Below are 19,518 nucleotides of genomic sequence, written 5' to 3'. Positions count from 1 at the left end.
TCGCATGTTCATGACAAACTCAGGGAAGCTAATAATTACGGGAGACACCGGAGCGGGCTTTACGTGTAAGCTAAGAGGAGAAAATAAAACAGCAGGCATTAAGAGAAGAGTACCGCAGGGATCGGAGGGTGGGGTGAGGGTGGAGGGCAGATAATGGAGATCCACTAGCAAATTCAAATGGCTTGGACATACACTGTACCGCCTGGCCACTAGCTGACACTCTCCCTTTGTGAAAACACAAGACAGCATTATTTTACAGGCAATCAAACCTCAGATGACTTCCACCATATGTGGGCAAGGCTCCCCTCCCACAGAGCCCTCGTGCCTGGGAAATAGAATTGAACACATCTTCAAAGAGAGTTCTTGGTAAATATACTACTGATTTTACAAACTCCATCCTCTACACAAACCACTGGAGAACACATTTTCCCAGTGCTGCCCAACGTCACCACCGTTCAATGGCCTCTCTTTCTTTCTTCTTCCTTTTTTTTTCTTTTCTTTTTTTTTTTTTTTTTTTTTGTTAGCCAGAGTCTTGCTCTGTCACCCAGGCTGGAATGCAGTGGCATGATCCCGGCTCACTGCAACCTCTGCCTCCTGGATTCAAGCGATCCTCCTGCCTCAGGCTCCCGAGTAGCTGAGACTACAGACACAGTGGCCTTGTTTTCTAAGTCAATCTTTGGAGAAGCATGACTCACTTCCACTTTGTCTTTCTAAAGGATAGGAAAATGGGAGGTCGGGGAGAGAAAGGGGCGGAAGTCTCCTTACCTTGAGCCATTCACCTGGCTAGGGTTACATTCCATTTTGATGGTGACCCTGGCTGGGGGTTGAGACAGCCAGTCCTGCTGAGGGACGCGTGGGCTCATCTTGGAAGTCTGTCCATAGTCGCTGGAGGAGGATGCGGTCATCTCCGTCTTAGCCAGATGTGGTGTTCCGTAGGCACACTCAAACAACGACTGGTCCTCACTCACAACCGATAAGGCTTCCTGAATGCCCAAAGAAACACGTAATTCAAGACACTCTAACAGACAGTCACGTTTCAAAAAGTTGTTGATTTCAGAGTCCTTTCTAACTGGGACCACATTTTAGATAGTTTTTACAGTCTCCATTTCTACCTTTCAGAAGAAAAAAGTAGCTTGTTTTTCTTTCCTCCAAACAGTAAGAGTTAGAAATGCCAGCCCAGAAAAACTTTTATGCAGGTCTCGAAGCATCCCAGGCTTGACTGCGGGCAGGGCAGCAGAATATCCACTTTAATCTCAACTTAAGGAAGTTGAATTTCAAAGGTCTTAGAAGACACCCAATTGCATGTGTCATTATTTGACAAATGCAATCTATAATTCAAGCAGACAGGGTACAGAGCGGTCATGAAGATTAAAAAAAGAAATCTGAAGGCCAACACCTAAGCATCTGGCAAAATTGCCACATTCCCGGGGATTCTGTGGAAGAGGGACTTAGAGGAAGACAGAGGGATCAATGGAGCACTAAAGGGCAACCAACCAAAGATACAAACGTTTCCACTCTAAGTTATTAGCCGAAGTAGAGTTTCAAGTGGTGATTCCATGATGGTGAACATCTGGATGATAAATGAACCAAAAAAAAAAAAAGCTGTGAAGTATCCAGATGCTTCCAAACACCATGATGTTTAAAATATCTGGATCACTGACAAGCTCTTTTTTCCCCTTACTTTCGATTAATATCTTCGCTCTTTTGCATGATTTGGTGAGAAGAAAATAGCCATTTGTCATTGTTGGATCAATCATTGTTTATGGTTTTAAGTCAAACAAGTGGTTAGCCAATGGCTATGTTTATATTCTACAGCCAATGAGCAATGGCAAGTTTGGGAAATTTCAACTACTTAAATGTGCCTTCTGCTGCAATCACACAGAGCTGCTGTGATACAATCCCATTTTGGTTCTTATAACAGACAAAAAAAAATCCATATGAACTTTCATTTTTATATTAGTCTTTTGGCATCTTCAGTGTTGACATCAACTAATGAGAAGCAAAGGCTCGTTGGGCCACACATTTTTATTTAAAAAAAAAAAGAAAAAAGAACTTTGGGGCCAGAGCAAGGGAAGCAGGGGAGTGTGGGCTTTGCAGACCCTTCCAGTCCAAACTTCTCATCTCCAAATGAGAAATCTGAAACCCAGAAAGGTCCAGAGCTAATCTTGAATGAGCTGGCCATGATCAACTAGGGGATTAGTGACGGGAATGACTTGTGAATTACCGCCTGCCTTCTCCTTGCCCCCACAGCCCTATGATGCCCTTTGTGACATGTTTTTTTCATTTGGGACATGTGTTTAAATTAGCACTCTCTTCCCCTTCTTTGAATTGGCCTTTAAATAAATAAGGTGCTTCCCATCAGTGATCGCATCCTAGAAGCAGCCCTTCTGAGATGGAGAGCTCCCTCCCCACCCAGAAGGATCAGAATCTTTAGGAAACAATTACCCCAACCCCACATCTACTCTGTTGCTCGATCCTCCACCTGCCCCAGGACCAAGTATTTTCCTTAGCTTCCCAAGTGCACAAAATTCTTTGCTAGACGCACTGCACTAAGAATCAGCAAGGAGGAAGAATCAAAAGAAACTCGAACCTCTGTCTCTTAAAGTGGTGGTAAGGTGACTGTGCATATGCAAAAGTGCCTTTCCTGGACTCCATTAGAACCTGCAGAATTACAGCTCTGTGACACCCTGGGAAAGACTAAGCCTGGTGTTCAAAGAGTAATGCAAAATGTACCAAAAAGTCAGTTATGCCAGACAAAGAACCAGAATCAGGCACGAGGGAAAAAAATCATCTTGAATAGACAGCAAAATCAAACTCACCAACAATCAAAAATAATACGAGACAGTGACACAGAGGTTGACAGTACAGAAACGGCATCCCAGATGTTAGGGAACCTGAAATTCATGGCTTTCTCTTCCAGTCACAATTGAGTGGCCAAATCAAGGAGTCTAAACACATAGATGTGGGTTTCAAAGTAAAATCAGCACCATAGACTTAGTGTAGTCATGCTAAGTCAGACAAAAATTAGACCTTCTTAAAAAATTTTTGCAAAACAGATACTCCCTTCCCATGGTGGCACTGGGTAGTGTGTTTTACAGGCTCAGAACAGGAAACAGAGCTGATGGCTGCTGCCTCTCTCCTTCCTGGGCCTGAGCCTCAACCAAGGCTCGCAGGGGAATAACACACTATGTAATGTTAGCTTTGGCTCACCCATGATGAGAAACATGAACGAATGTGTGATTTATATCAGAAATTGGCAAAAACAGGTTCCATATATATAAGAAACAGGCTAAATTTAAAATTACAAACTAAAAAGAAAACAGCTGCAACAACAACAAACAAGCAATAACTTTGAAGTATTAGTATCTCTCCAAGATAAAGTAAGATACTCTCGCAAACAAAGCCAACAGCTACATAAATGTAGCGTAAGATTGAATAAGAAAAAAAATACCAAAATATTAGAACTCAAATGAAGCTTAAGTGTGTGTTTGCAGGGGAAGGAATCCATTCTCACATCTGGCAAAGCATTATTTCAGCACATGGTTTTCTAAAGAAAGAAATCAAAGTTAATTGAGATCGATTTAGGAAGGAAAAAATCCCTTAGAAAGGCTAGAGATACGGGAGGCACGCCTTCTTTCTTTGCATCTTAAAATTCTTCTCACAGTTAATATTGCACAAAAATGAGAAAGGGAATATAATTCAGAATATTGCAAGCAAACCCTCAGTTGCTTTTGCTCATTAGAAGGGAAAAACTTTGAAAATAAGGAAGCTTCAGGATAAACATTTCAAAAGGGGTGAAATACTCTCCACATTTTGAAAAGACACAGCAACCCAAACTATGCCCCCAAATGATTCTCACTCAACAAAGACCGTTGAACACCTAGAATGAAGTACAGCTCAGGAAAAGGAAACAAATGAATAAAGAAAACCTCTCTCACACATGCATTCGGGGAGTAAGAAGCAGCTGAGGGTAGTTTTCACAGACCCACTTCCACAAGAGTGGTCACTAACGTTAAGTGCTGTTCTTCGAAAGCAAACCAAGCCACAGCCCCGCCACATCTTTATCCTCCCATTTGACTTGGCTGTTGGCAGGTTTCATCATCCCTTTGGTTAAAGCTTGAATGGACACAGGCTGCTGCATAGGACCTTCCCTGCCTGGCAGCCCTGTGACTTCAAAGGGGAGACAGGATCTAGCCCAGTAGGATTAAAACCAGAAAAAGAGTGCTGAACACAAGCTGCTAACCAGGACCACATTGAGTTCCTTAACTCCAGCTCTAGGAGAGACTTCCTGGCCTTGACTGACATGTCCCTTCTTCCCTGCAGCCTGGCTCCTCCTCTTTATAGCTAGGAGATCTCACCTACCTAATTACCTGCCTGCCTAACCTGCCGGCGGGGGTAGGCTGCTGCCTTAGTTAGCATGTATAGATTGTTATTGCAGAAACTCTGGCCAGCCACAGGGCTTGGAATCTGCTTTGGTGGCTTTGTAACAGAGAATATTTTAAACATCAAAATCTGGCAGATACGTGGCATAATAATTTCATATGCCTACTTCTATGTTACCATAAAAAGACCTGAACTTTAGATTGGTGTTTGCCAATGTGTGGGGTGTTTTTTTTTCTGTAGCTCCAGGAAAGTTGGGATATTCCCATCAGGCAAATGGCAGGCTACCAAGGCCATTTTTAAAGAACTTATGAGAAACACATAATTCTAAGCAAATTACCCCCAAACAAAAGGTACTGCTGTGTTAGTACTACAGTGTTGATTATTTCATTTCAATACAGAATATACCAATAACATATGAGGACCATTCCTTTGGATTTTGGTCATGGGATAAGTTCCAGAAATGAGGGGAGGTCCCACCAGGTTGTATTTCATATTATAACTCTAAAATATGCATTTATTTTCAAGTAACTAGAGTACAGAAAAGGATCCAAAATACTTAGATTAAAACACTAAGAAAGAAAGCTAACAAAGTTGAAAGCATACTGACATTTTCAGCAAAATATTTCAGGAATCCTGAGGCCTTTCTATAACAGATGAATATTTTGCAAGATGCATATTTCTCCACCAAAGTATTAGAAAATGAGGGCCCAAATTGATTCTAATTTATGATCCCTATAGCTCATAAAAATATTACATTGTTAATACAGAGAATCCATCACACTTAAACTCTTGAAAATCTCAAAGTGTTGAAACTGAGAAAATCTTAAAGAATGGTCAACTGAATTTCACATCTGGAGTAAACAAAGGTATTCAGGGAAATGGTCCTTTCATGGTTTTCAAAAATTAGGAAGATGGCCAGAATTAGACCTCCAGAGAATTGGATTATCAAATTCATCTTCAATGTTTTCAAGTCTTATATGTGATAATTATTTTATAATTATGAAAAACAAATGGAACAACTAAGTGGAACAAGAATTTTATGATCATGATCATGCTTTAAAAAAAAAAATCTTGGGTGGGCCATGGTGGCTCACTGCCATAATCCAAGCACTTTGAGAGGCCAAGGTGGGTGGATCACGAGGTCAGGAGATCGAGACCATCCTGGCTAACATGGTAAAACCCTGTCTCTACTAAAAATACAAAAAAAAAATTAGCCGGGCATGGTGGCAGGTGCCTGCAGTCCCAGCTATTCGGGAGGGTGAGGCAGGAGAACTGCTTGAACTGGAGAAGTGGAGGCTGCAGTGAGCCGGGATCACGCCACTGCACTCCAGGCAGGGTGACAGGGTGAGACTCCGTCTCAAAAATAAATAAATAAATAAAATAAAAACTAAAACAATCTGAAAGAAGTCCTTGCTGCTATCACAATACAGTGTGGAGATCATTCATTTAGGAAGCCAATATCATCTTAAATCAATAGCCTGCTTTTTCTGTCAGTTTTAATCTCATTTCAATCCAATACAAAACCCTTCCTTAAATTTCTCTTGCATATAAACAAGCAGAATTTGGTACATCACTTAACTCCCTATACTGCCATGTATAAGATATCTTTTAACCACTTTCATAAATAGCTTACCCACCAAATAAACCAGGTTACCTTGTTAAGCACTTTGCATGCAATATCCTCTTAAATTCAATTTTGTTGATTATAAGATACACCACTTTTCACATTTTATCAACTCTGAAATATGAAAATGAAAGGCCTACCCTAGGTATTAGGCAGCATTTCTTCTTCTCTGATGGCAGATAAAAAATGGGACATTTTATAACCAATGATGTCTTACATTTTATGAAAAATGATCATTTAATCCTTACAACTGTCCTATAAGGTCAGCTGTGATTCTTGCCCACCCATCAGAAAGTGGGATTAGAGAAGTAACATCAACAGTGAGGACGAGGTAGAAACAGGGTTTGTGTCTCTGAATGGAATCATTCCCCAGGGCTGTACACTGGCCACTACCTGGGTGTTGCTGGAAGGAAGAAGTTGGATTAAGGAAAGTCACACGGTAGAGTGTTTTGGTGCCTGCTCTTGCCATGAGAGACAGAAACACCTAGATAGAGACAGAGAGAGAAAGGCTGGTAGAGGGAAGAGATAGAAGAAGGATGAAGGGATAAATGTCCAGAATCCCTGGATCTAGGATGGAACAAAGGATCTAGACAGTAAATGGAGAGTGTTGGAAACCAGTAAGGACTTCTCTAGGTATACCACTCTCTTCTATGAGCCTAGGGATGTGTAGCAATGGACCCCGCATACAGTTAATCATTTCTTTTGCAATGGCTTAAATCCGCAACCCTGTTCTTTTCTTTGACGAATCAGATTATTCAGACACAAAGACATGACCACCAGGTGTTGGGATGTGTTCATTGCAGGTGGATGCCTGCCTTCTCTTAATGAGTACTATGCAGGAAAACTAGGACAGGTAGGAGAACCATTTATAAATATGCTGGAGCCTGTGCCACTTTGGGTGGCCTTTACTGGATGTCTGCAGACCTAAGGATATTGGAAAACTATTTATTAGGCTGTCGCAGGCTCTATTGTTTATAGTTTCTCTTTAAGGCAGCACACATACAGTAGATGCTTCTAAAAGGTCTAGTATCTAATTGTATTTGCAGGAGGAAAAAGCAACACAAACAAAACAGGCAATGCGCTTAGAAAAAGCTCTGCTCTCCCACCATAAGCCCAACAAAGATACGGCAGTCCTTCAGGAGGTTTTATTCTAAATGTGTGCACTTTTGCCATTCTGATGCCACCAGTATCTCATTTAAAAAGAATCTTCATCTGACCAGTGTCTTTTATTTACAACACACAAAAAAGCCAAACGTGGTAAGCGAAAGAAGCTTCGCCAAACTGCGGGTGATCATTTTTGCCCCTTCTTGATATGATTTTCTTTTTTTCTTAATTCTTCAGAGAAGGAAGCATTAACATCTTATATTAAATGCAGTATCTAGCTTCGTGTTCACGTTTTCTAATTTAACACATTGCTATTTTAGTCCTTCAAAATACAAAAAAAATTCTTGGATTAACCTCAAAGGAAAAATGTATGTAGGCAAATGAAGTCCTTCTAAAGAGAGTATTTCTCCAATCTGGTATCACTTCAGTGTCAAACAATTTCACCACTCACAACACTCGTTCAGTGCTAAGAAAATGAGACCCAGAACTAGTGTCCAGATACATTTGCACATACATATATACAAACACACACACATGCATACATATGTACACATATACATGTGTGCGTGCATGCCAATACATACATACACAAATACATACATACATACACACACATATACAGATACGTATATATAAATGCATATATAAGTGTATGCATATATGCTAATAGACGCCTATACAAATACATGCATATATACAATACATAATGTATATACAAATACATCATACGTGTGTATACATATTACTAAATACATATTAAGATAATAAGGAGAGATGAAAATCTTTATCCTTATTATCTTTACTAATAGAATGCTTTAGAAGACTTTCAGACATTTTTTATCTTTAATCATATCCACTAGGGCAAATGTTGCCTAAAAGATACAGAGAACCTGGCTTCTTCCCGTTTCACCTCTGCTCCTTCCTCTCTTATCCTACATGGTGCTTTCCCCTACGCTACGCTCAGCACATCCCTTCAGAACAGACTTAGCGGGGGATCCATCCCCTCCATGCCCTTCAGCCGATTTTCCCTGCTCTGGACTCACTGGGTTTCTCAGGGCTCTGAGAAGGCCTGGGTGGTGCCAGCAATTCTTTTTGCCCACAGACTTCTCCCCTCGCCTCGTCTTTATTAAAATATAAGCATTTTCAAGGCTGGCTCCTCTGTATGTCTGCTCCTAGAAATAAGATAATTTCTTAACCTCAGATGTTTGTTGGTGTTCATAATAGCCCTAGGACTAAGTTATCAGGTGATATTACTGATAATACAGATAATGATCTTAGTCCCATCATAATGCTATAAATGGGGTCCACAAACTTCTATTACATCCAAATGAAGAGACATGTTTTGTGAGATGAATGGGTTGTGTAGCCAATGGCCAGGAGTTCCAGGGAGTTTGGAAAATAATTGCCATTGGCAATATGTCTGCATATTACCAAAGAGTACATTATTGCAGCTACTCAGGAGGCTGAGGCAAGAGAATCGCTTGAACCCGGGACGGGGAGGTTGCAGTGAGCTGACATCGCGCCATGGCACTCCAGCCTGGGCAACAAAACTCCATCTCAAAAAAAAAAAGAAGAAGAAGAATCACTTTTTCTTCCCAGTAGGCTTCTTTCCTTCTTTGGAGATGAGCAAAAGTATAAAACATCTGTGGAAACCTCCTGTTTGTATGTTTTACACGGGTGCAAAAAATGCACTCACTATTCACTTAGGTCCTTCTAAGAGGGCTGGTTCTACTCTTGACACTCAAAACTTGTTTTTATTTCTCTAATCACTGTCATCATATATTACTCACGAATATTCATCAAAACCCTTTTCCTTCTTTTTTATCTAGTTTTAAATAATTCATTTGAGATAAAAAGAACTTTTTCTTTCCTTTTTTTTAATCACTCAGTGGAAGATGAACATGAAGCTATGCCAATGGGTAGGAGACCGTCTGGTAGAGCACTGGAGCCAGGGATGGGGATCTGAAGATGGAAGATGTGAGCTTCAAACTGGGCTCTGCCCTTGCTCTGGGAATCACCTGGGTAAATCCTTTAACCCTTTCCTGCCCCAAGTGTGAGCTGAGAGCTTGCCAGAAACGCAGATTCTGAGTCTCCAGCCCTGCTGAATCAGAATCCGCTTTTAAACAACTTCCCCAGGTGAGCTGGGTGCCTGCTCACTTCAACAAGTGCTGCAATATCCTTTTTGGACTCTCAATTTCTTCAACTATAAAGGTGGTACTGATGGCAACCAGCTGCCAAGCAGTTCTCTCCCAGGACAGTTAAATGGGCCAAATAAGCTTGTATGTGTAACAGGTTTCATAAATCTTAATACTGTATTTAAATTATCATCACATGACAGAAAGGTGATGTGACTGACTCCAGACCTCCACATGTGCACCATCAGAATCACCCATCTCTAGTCACACTATTCTAACAAGCCAGATGCAAGAAAAATCACAGTCTCGTGTGCAAATTATCACTTCTTTTTTGTAAGTACTGGATTTTCAAACTATGTATCTACCTAACAGAGATGAAGGGAGATCTAGCATCTTTTATTTCAAGAGCACATCTGCCACTTTGATTTTGCCTTTTTGGTCCCTGGTCCAGTTTTTTTGTGGGGTTTCCATTCAAATTTGACATTAGCTTGTTTAATGTCAATTAACCCAAAGCTTTGTACAGGAAGGAATGAATTTTGGTATGCTCCCCAGCGTGCTGCTGGTATTCTCTACACAACAAGACATAAATGAATGAATATACCAGGGTCTTGTAACATAATGTTCTTTTTTTTTCAACCCAGAATAGCACAAGGCAGATAGTTGATAGCCCTCAAACTTCTGAAGAAAAGGTTTTACTTCTGGGATGTGGAATTCATAATGCTTGTTATGGTAACTTTCCCTAAAACTCGTTGAAGTTTTCATAAACTTCTATGAGGAAGTGTGTGTTTTTTTGTTTTTTTGTTTTTTTTTTTTTTTTTGAGATGGAGTCTCTCTCTGTCGCCCAGGCTGGAGTGCAGTGGTGGGATCTCAGCTCACTGCAAGCTCCGCCTCCTGGGTTTACGCCATTCTCCTGCCTCAGCCTCCCGAGTAGCTGGGACTACAGGCGCCCGCCACCACGCCCGGCTCGTTTTTTGTGTTTTTTGTATTTTTTTAGTAGAGACGGGGTTTCACCGTGTTCGCCAGGATGGTCTCGATCTCCTGACCTCGTGATCCGCCCGTCTTGGCCTCCCAAAGTGCTGGGATTACAGGCTTCAGCCACCACGCCCGGCCCTGAGGAAGTGTTTTTATGGCAGTCTGGCTAAGAAGTTCACACCATCTTTCTGCCCCCCCTGATTTTTGAAACGTACAAGCCCAGGTTGAAACTCAGGTGATTCAGGGCTTGAGAAACACAAAGGCCAAGCTAAGGAGTAGCCAAGTTGCTTGCACTTTTTTTGCTATTGGTGCGGTCCTTCTCTGAACACCAGGGGAGGGACAGTGCCTCATCTCACTCCTCTTCAGAAGGAGCTCCGTGAACACTGGGCAGTTTTATGCTTGGCCCTTTCAAAACACACAAAGGCTAAAAATACAGCATGCTACGCCTCTGGAATGTGTCTCATCTGTGAATCTCTGACACATGGATTCATTGTTTTCCATAAAATTCCAGGAATTTTATTCATGAGAAAATTCTGGCACAATGGAAAACCCTGGCAAGCACAAGATAGGGGCAGCAGATGTCCTGGCCTCCGCCCACAACTCTGTCTCTGCTTTCAGCTAATTTTCATCAGGTGTCTCTCTCACGCCTTCAAACATTCAATCCAAAATTTCCCATAAGACGGGGTGAGGGGTGGGGTGTCAAAACAACCTCAAGTTTTTAAATAATTGGTGCGCCCCCCCCGACCCCAGACAGGTGTGCCATACCAGGTTCAACATGCAAGTGCCAGGATGCAGGATGGGCACTTTAAGAAGGAGCCGCGAGAGCACAGGGCCACTGGCTCGAGATCCAGCTGCCCATGGAGCTCCACCACTCAGTTCCCCTCATGTCCCGAGTCTCCAAGCTCCTCATCTAAAACGAGGGCTGGCCTATGGATGTTTTCTAAGGCTCCATTTTGCACCAAAGTGAAATCGATTTTTTTTTTTTTTTGAGACGGAGTCTCACTCTGTCGCCCAGGCTGGAGTGCAGTGGCCGGATCTCAGCTCACTGCAAGCTCCGCCTCCCGGGTTCACGCCATTCTCCGGCCTCAGCCTCTCGAGTAGCTGGGACTACAGGCGCCCGCCACCTGGCCCGACTCGTTTTTTGTATTTTTTAGTAGAGACGGGGTTTCGCTGTGTTAGCCAGGATGGTCTCGATCTCCTGACCTCGTGATCCGCCTGTCTCGGCCTCCCAAAGTGCTGGGATTACAGGCTTGAGCCACTGCGCCCGGCCAAGTGAAATCGATTTTGTTTAACTAGCAACATCCTCTTTCAGCCATAGCCAGCCTGCAGTCTCTACCTCCTCCATCTCTGAGCAGACGTGCAGATAAGGTAGAAATCTACCACATATGGAGTTGCTAAAAAGTTTCTATGCATCCCAGTTAGATGCTAACTGCAGGGTCTTTCCCTGCCGCCCCCAGACTTTAATTTTCCTCGATCTTGTGGATATCTCCTTCTGTGCTAATGGTAATAAGAAGCTAGTCGACACCCTGAGAGCAAGTGTCATGTTTTTAAGCATGGAAAGGATCTATGCTCTTGCATGGGAATACGGTATCTGTTCTACACATAAAGCACTTCAATAATAATAATAATAAACATGGCAACATGGTAATGCCAACCAAAAGTCTTGCAGAAACTGGGGCTCTGGCAGACCGGAGCATGTGAATAAGTCTCTACTATTCACGTGATGGTCCAGGGGCCTCCTTCCTTTGCTTTCTATCCCCGTCCCCAGATAATTGTTGGCATGGGCCACACACTGTATAAGGCAGACATGAACACAGACGTTTTCTTTTTCTTAGACACTGACTTATATGTAGAAAGAGTTAGTCTTCACTTGCTGTGAGGGTCCAATCCCTGCCAAGGTCTTTCTTCAGCTTGGTAAGTGATGATGTCTGGCTCCCTGGGGCTGGGAGGTTAAGCCTGTGCTTTGCAGAAGATTTTCCAGCACATAAATATATCCTGGTTGCTGCATGGAAAGGGGACTAAGTAGCCAGGGCATCAGAGCCCTTTGCTAATGCTATACGCTGAGCTCATGCTTTTCCTATGACATAGATGGGCACTGTGGTAGACCCCGTCCTGGTAACACTTTTCATGCACCAACAAGTTGGTTGCCAGTGAGACTTGATTTTTATGACTCTGGGAGTGCTGACCTCAAAACCTAATACTTGTGAACTAGGAGAGCAATCCCTCTAACAATTTTGAACTACACATACATATATCACACCCACTAGGGCTCTTTTGCCATCTGGCTTAAGCCCCTCTATAAATATGTCTACTCTGAAAGTCACAAGGCTGGGCGAGGTGGCTCACACCTGTAATCCCAGCACTTCGGGAGGCCAAGGCAAGCGGACAACGAGGTCAGGAGATAGAAAACATCCTGGCTAACATGGTGAAACCCCATCTTTACTAAAAATATAAAAAATTAGCTGGGTGTGGTGGCACGTGCCTGTAGGCCCAGCTACTCAAGAGACTGAGGCAGGAGTATCGCTTGAACCTAGGAGGCAGAGGTTGCAGTGAGCCAAGATCATGCCACTGCACTCTAGCCTGGGCGACAGAACGAGACTCTGTTTCAAAAACAAACAAAAAAAGAAATACTCTTTAAAAGTCTGTAGATTCATACCCAAATCATCAAGGCCTGCAGAACAGCCTGGTGACTTGAAATCTTGATGTGTACACAGAGTCTAAACTTCGGTCTTTGCATTGCCTCCTTACTGGACCTCTTTACTTATTAAGATTCTTCCTTGTGGAAGAAGTGAGGTCATGGGTGTCCACATCTATCTTTCCCAGGAAGAAAAGGAAGCTTCAAGATCTGGGAAATGCTATGCACCATTGTGCAGGTTCCGAGCAGCACAGAGTCACCTGTGGGGGGGCAGGTAGGTGAGTAGTGGACATCTGACCACCCGGTGCTGTGCAGGACTACCTCCTTGCAGAGCAGGTGGGGCCTTCCAAGTTGCCCACTCATCCAACCTGCACAGTAAGCTGTATGAGAGTGTCATGGGCTATGCCTACTTCAAAGAGCAACTTAGCTAAAGGGAAAGAGAATTTGCACTTGCTCTCTTCCACTCTAGCAGATTTGCACTTGTCGCTATTTATTTGTGAACACAGATGCATTTTAGATTGACTTAACAAACAAAAAAAGGTGCAAAGAACAGGACAGCTGAAAGTCAGGAAACCACTTCTGCCACTGCTGAATCTGAAGCCTTAAGCTCCTGAACTGGAAAACCAGCCGACTGGAGCACTGAGCTCCCTGGGCCCTGTAGAAGAACACACCGGCCAGGTGTGGTGGCTCACGCCTGTAACCCCAGCACTATTGGAGGCCGAGATGGGCGGGTCATGAGGTCAGGAGTTCAAGACTAGCCTGGCCAACATGGCGAAACTCTGTCTCTACTAAAAACACAAACATTAGCCAGGTGTGGTGGCGCATGCCTGTAATCCCAGCTACTCAGGAGGCTGAGGCTGGAGAATTGCTTGAATCCAGGAGGTGGAAGTTGCAGTGAGCTGAGATTGAGCCACTGCCCTCCACCCTGGGTGACAGAGTGAGACTCTGGTTCCAAAAAAAAAAAAAGAAAAGGCACCAAGTAGTGGCCAGACAGGTTCCCATGGGCCCTGACATGTGAGATGTGAGGCAGAATTTTTATTAATGAATCTGATGCTTATTCAGTATTTCTGCAATCACAATGCACTTTCACAATATTTATCCAAGCAATATTTATCCAACAAAAATATCCAATATTTATTTATCCAGGATCTCTCAAACGCTCAGTCTAGTTTCACTCACGTCAGTGTCTCTAACCTTCATACTTTGCTTTCAGGCAAGAGTAGACATGTGTTGGTCTGGGAGTCCGAAGGTGGGGGTGGAAGCTGGTGATGTAGGGAACCAAAAATTGGCCATACTTATTTACTTAAGTATTTTACAGCTCTTTAACAGATTCTCATCTCCTGCTCTCTTCTCCAACCTTGCCGTCTGGTTCTGACACTGTCCTGCCATGATTAGGAGTGAGCTATTGGGGGTTCCCCCAAACGTACACTCCCAGCTGGTCTCTTTGTCACCTACTCAAGAGCAGTTCATATTGTTGGTCACTCTCCCCTTTACTAACCCTCTTTTCTTTGGCTTCCATATTGCTGCTGTTCCTCCTACTTGGTTGACAGTTCCATCCCCCATCTCTTTATACCCTCCTTTTTCTCTCCTCATTCTCTAAATGTCAGTTTTCCTCCGTGCACTCTCCCGGGCCACTTCTCTACCAGGGTATCATTTCTTCCAAGCCATCACTTAGGAGCCACTCCAGTGGCCTCAGCGCTGCCAGGAAGCACAGCACATTTAATTTCAAGGGTGAAGCTCCGTTGGAGGGATGGCAGGTGCATGTTTAATAACTTGTTAGGTTTTATCCAATTTATTTCCCAAGGCCACATAAGTGTAATTACTGGATGGTAATAATCAGCTCAAGAGGGAAGGTTCTATGACAGAGAATGCAAGATTTCTAAACAGGTCTAAGACAGTTTTCCAACGTTAAGATATATTATGTAAGAGTTTTGAAGGCAGTGCCTGATTCCCTGCCTGTATCCTCCAGAACAATCCGAGGGCATGGCTGCCATTATAGTTTACTTTGGGGGACGATTTTATAGCACGTCTTCACAGACAACATGGCAAACATCTTTGCTTCTGCTACACTGACAACCTGAAGTTAAAATTTCTGTGCCTATGTAGTCATTTTAATCACCCCCTGAACTGGTTATTCCATAGTCCAGGGGTGTGGGACTGAGTCAGATGGGCTAGAGATACCTTTATTCAGAGGATTTAGCAGTTTGCCTCAGAGAAAGGCCATTTGTAGTCTCCACTAGATTCACATATATCTTCCAGGACTAAGAATATTCTCTTACTCATAAGTTCAATAAATATGTACTGAACCCCTTTTCTACCCTAGAAACTTGTTTAGCTGCTTCTAGGTTACATCCATGACCCAAAACCACAAAGACACCTATCTGCATAAGGCTTATATTCTAGCACTACAAGCCCTAGATAATTTCTGAAAATCACTTAATCAACCAATAATTGATAGGGTCAATTTATAACCTTGTTTTTCAAGCCTGATATTAGGATTAGAAGGTGGCAAGTGATAAAAGTGTGAAGAAATGGAAGGTAGAACTAGAGACTCAGGAAAAGAGGGGTGAGCTGCTGCTTTTAATTTCGAGTGGTCAGGGTGGTCCTGAGAAAATGCGAAGGAGGGGAGGGCGTGAGCCCCCACGCATTCATGAAGAATAGGACTTCCAGCCTTGGCAATAGCTAGAACAAGGCCAAAGTGGACTGCGGGGGCTGCACGTGGAACAATGGGACCAAGAACAGCCAGGGAGGAGGGGTTACTGGAAAGGAGAGAGAGAAAGAACCAGAAGGTGAACCAGAAAAGGTTGGGGGTGGTACTGCCTTGCAGGCCACTGCAGGAACCTGGGTGTTGACTCAGAGAGAAGTGGAGTCTCTCTAGCCGTCTTGGCGAACAGCCCGGGAATTGTCTTCTTCTGTGTTGCACTAATATTTTCCATCTCATAAGGGTTCTGCAAAGAAAATTCTTTCTATCTTTAAAGTTTTATTATTTTCAAAACTAAATGTGATCAGAATGCATATATCGCACATGCCATGTGTACACCAAAAGCCACACCTAATAAAATGTTACAGCCGTCCTTTGTCCCACATGCAACGGGAACTTCCATTCATCATCCCATGCAGAAACTCTGGGAACTGAGAATTGGTGCTTTTCATTTAGAGAGTCTGGAAGGGGTCATGGCCATTTTAAAAGGCTTTTTCACTCACACAGGAAATACCTCACTGAGGCTCCCGCCCATCCATCCTCTAATAGGGCAGCCTTTAGGGAAACTGACTTGTGGCAACTGAAAGGAATAACGGCACCAAAGTATTCCCCTGCCCTGAAATCTCTGTTTACCTGTGGACCGGTGATGGCTGTAGATTTTAATGAGCTCTGGATGGCAAATGGCAGACAATGGTGTCAATTCCTTTCTGCTTAGGAAGGAGGCATTTGGAAAAACTGTTCACTGCTGTGTTTGCCTATGGAGAACCTGGATTCCCAGAGCTCTATCTGGTAGAACATGTCTCCGTATTAATAAACAGAGGATCCTCTTTTGCAGCTGAATTTTCCTCAAGGCAGCAGCGTGAGCCTTATTACTGCCTTAAAACCCAATTTCAATATTCAATACATAGTCTGTGTATTCATTTGCTAGGGTTGCCAAGACAATGTACCACAGACTGACAGGCTTAAGCAACACACATTTATCCTCTCATGGTTCTGGAGGCTGGAAGTCAGACAGCAAGGTAGTAGCAGGGTTGACTCCTCCTGAGGACTCCCTCCTTAGCTTGTGGATGGTCATCTTCCCCCTCTCTCTTCATATCATCCTTCCTCTACACATGCCTGTTTCTGAGTCCAAATTACCTCTTCTTATAAGGACATCAGTCCCACTGAATTAAGGACCACCCTAAGGACCTCATTTTAATTGGATTACCTCTGTAAAGGCCCTGCCTCCAAATAAGGTCCCATTCTGAGGTCCTGGGGGTTAGGACTTCAACATAACTAGGGGAGCATTATTCAGCCCATGCCATCCTCCAGGAAGGCAGAGAATGCGTCCTTTTTCTTCATTGCTATATCTCCCTGCCTAGCACAGTGCCAGGTACCACACTATGCTCTGTAGGTCAGTGATTCTCCTAAGCTTTGCAGGTCAGTCATTCTCAAAGTGTGGTCCAGGAACGCCCTGGGGTTCCCAGACCCCTCCAGGGGCAGGCACAAGCAGATCTGAGAATCCAGCTGCCTCTGGTTAGTCCAGACATTAAAAAGACTGCAAAAAAGGCAAAACAATGCCACTTCTCATTAACATTTTTTTGGAAAATAGAGTTACTTTTCATAAAAATATCTCATTTGTGTTAACATGCAATGAGTTTATTTATTTATTTTTATTTTTTGAGATGAAGTTTCACTTTTGTCACCCAGGCTGGAATACAATGGCGGGATCTCGGCTCACTGCAACCTCCGCCTCCTGGGTTCAGATGATTCTCCTGCCTCAGCCTCCTGGGTAGCTGGGATTACAGCTAATTATTAACCATGCCTGGATAATTTTTTCTTTTTTCTTTTTCTGAGATGGAGTCTTGCTCTGTCGCCCAGGCTGGAGTACAGTGGCGTGATCTCAGCTCACTGCAAGCTCTGCCTCCTGGGTTCACGCTATTCTCCTGCCTCAACCTCCCAAGTAGCTGGGACTATAGGTGCCCACCACTACACCTGGCTAATTTTTTTGTATTTTTAGTAGAGACAGGGTTTCACCATATTGGCCAGGCTGGTCTCAAACTCCTGACCTCAGGTGATCTGCCTGCTTTGGCCTCCCAAAGTGCTAGGATTAAGGCATGAGCCACCGCACCTGGCCTTATTATTGTTATTTTTAAATGAATTTATAAGTAAATGTTTCAAAATTTCTCTTTTTATTTCTACCAATAGATATAATGCATATGAACAATTTTTTTTTAGAATCCTCAACCAATTTTATGAGTGTAAAAGGGTCCTGAGACAAAAAGATTGAGAATCACTGCTGCCGAGGATTTAAGCATGGCTAGGACACAGTCTGTACTTACTGAAGTAACCCACAGCCTGATAGTAATAAGACACTTTATGAAGAACCTATTTTTAGTAGCTGTCATAGAAAAGGAAGCTTGTTAGCCATTCCCTCAAGTTGACAACAGAGAGTCCTTAGTAAAATAATTTTTTAAAGCCAATATTGAGCCTTCCAAGACTGCACATGGTGATACGTTACATTTGGAATTTATGCAACTTTAAAACTGAGAGTTGGGGTTGGCATTTTTATGCATCCTAACTGATAGAGTGCTGCCCCAGGGCTCTCTAACACTGCACGCAGTCACCATCATCACCCCCCATCCATCAGCTGTACAGCACACATCTGCTTCTAGATGAACCTTCTTGCAAGTAGCCTGTCTTACGGCAAAATCGGGGGGCAGGACTGTAAAGGGGACCAGGGAATGAGCAGCAACTGCACACCACCAACCTGTTGCCAAGCTAACTGTGCTTTTCTGGATCACAGGCAGCTGGAGACACTGGTGCCTGGGGCCGAGAGGCTATAGAGCCTGGGCACAGACTCTCTGCCTATCTCCCAGTGTGTCCATCTTGGTACACCTGGTACATCTCTGGATTGACAAGTGACACTCCCCAATTAAAGTTACGGGCCACTCGTTTTAAACATAACCAGGTTATTTTAATTTTTAAATGTGTATCCTATACTTGGACACTGATAGTTCCTCCCTGTTTACTTGCTTGCTGGGGGCTGTGCTGGGGTGTCTCATTTTATTATAAAACAGATTCTCAAAGGCATTTAATACGAAGAGCAAGTGGCTGGGCATCCACCACGTGCAGAGCAGGAGCCTGGTGGTGGTGCAGGCTCGTTCTCCATGTGGATGACTCTAGGAATAACTCTTAACAGAAGGGAAGAAATGCACTGGGAGAAAGGAACAGGAGATTCGTCAGGGCTGGGGGAATACAGGCTCCATGAGGGCAGAGACTTCTTTCCTTTTATCTTTCTCAGAGCCTGTAAGTGTCCACATATCACGCACATGCAGTGTGTATTTGCTGTGTGAGTTCCTAGTACGGAGGTGCCAAGGGTCATGCTAAGTGTGTTGACTGGATGACAGAAGGAAGAAGGAGGGATTGAAGGAATTGGTGTGCAATGGCCTGAACCTTGAAGAATGGGGTGTACTGGGTAAATTGAAACGGTGGGGAGCATTTCCAGATGGAGAACCTGTGAGGAAAAGCAAAGAAGCAGAGCCACCCCTTGAGAGCTGGGGAGGGCCCAGGGTGTGTGTGCTGGTTGCTGGGAAGTTGAAGCTGAGGAAATTCAGATTGGATCCATAGCCTGGTTTTGGTTTTCACAGGCCTGGAATGCCCCATCCAGAGTTTGACTTTCATTCTGCACATAATCCAGGCTTGGTATTCCCATTTCCCATATCCTGTCACTCCTTTTCCACACACCCCTTTTATCTATGATGCTACTGGGGTCATGGGTTAATAAGTCCTATTCTCTAAGCAGCAAGAGTGCATCAAAGCAGGATTTTCTCCACTGATTCCAAGGTAGTGATTCAGAAATGGCAAAAACTCCGAACACTAGGACGAGAATTGCGGGTGGGTTCATGTTTTTTTCTATTTTTTCTATTTTTTCTGAATTTTCTTAATAAATTCAGAATTTATTAAGAATTCCCTTGGCAAACCA

At 43.4% G+C, this 19,518-nt stretch overlaps 1 protein-coding gene across 3 annotated transcripts in view; it reads right to left on the bottom strand.

Annotated features, from left to right (window-relative positions):
- ERG (ETS transcription factor ERG) overlaps positions 1–19,518 on the bottom strand; it is a 288,895-nt gene that overhangs the window by 64,815 nt on the left and 204,562 nt on the right. For all 3 annotated transcript variants that reach the window (XM_017880672.1, XM_017880674.1, XM_017880673.1), the window contains one exon: positions 766–983. In XM_017880672.1, coding sequence (XP_017736161.1) covers positions 766–983 — 218 coding nt within the window. The remainder of the gene's footprint in view (positions 1–765; positions 984–19,518) is intronic.

This window comes from Rhinopithecus bieti, unplaced genomic scaffold (genome assembly GCF_001698545.2).
Source record: "Rhinopithecus bieti isolate Rb0 unplaced genomic scaffold, ASM169854v2 scaffold_12151, whole genome shotgun sequence".
NCBI lineage: Eukaryota > Metazoa > Chordata > Mammalia > Primates > Cercopithecidae > Rhinopithecus > Rhinopithecus bieti.
This window is presented reverse-complemented; position numbering and strand designations above follow the sequence as displayed.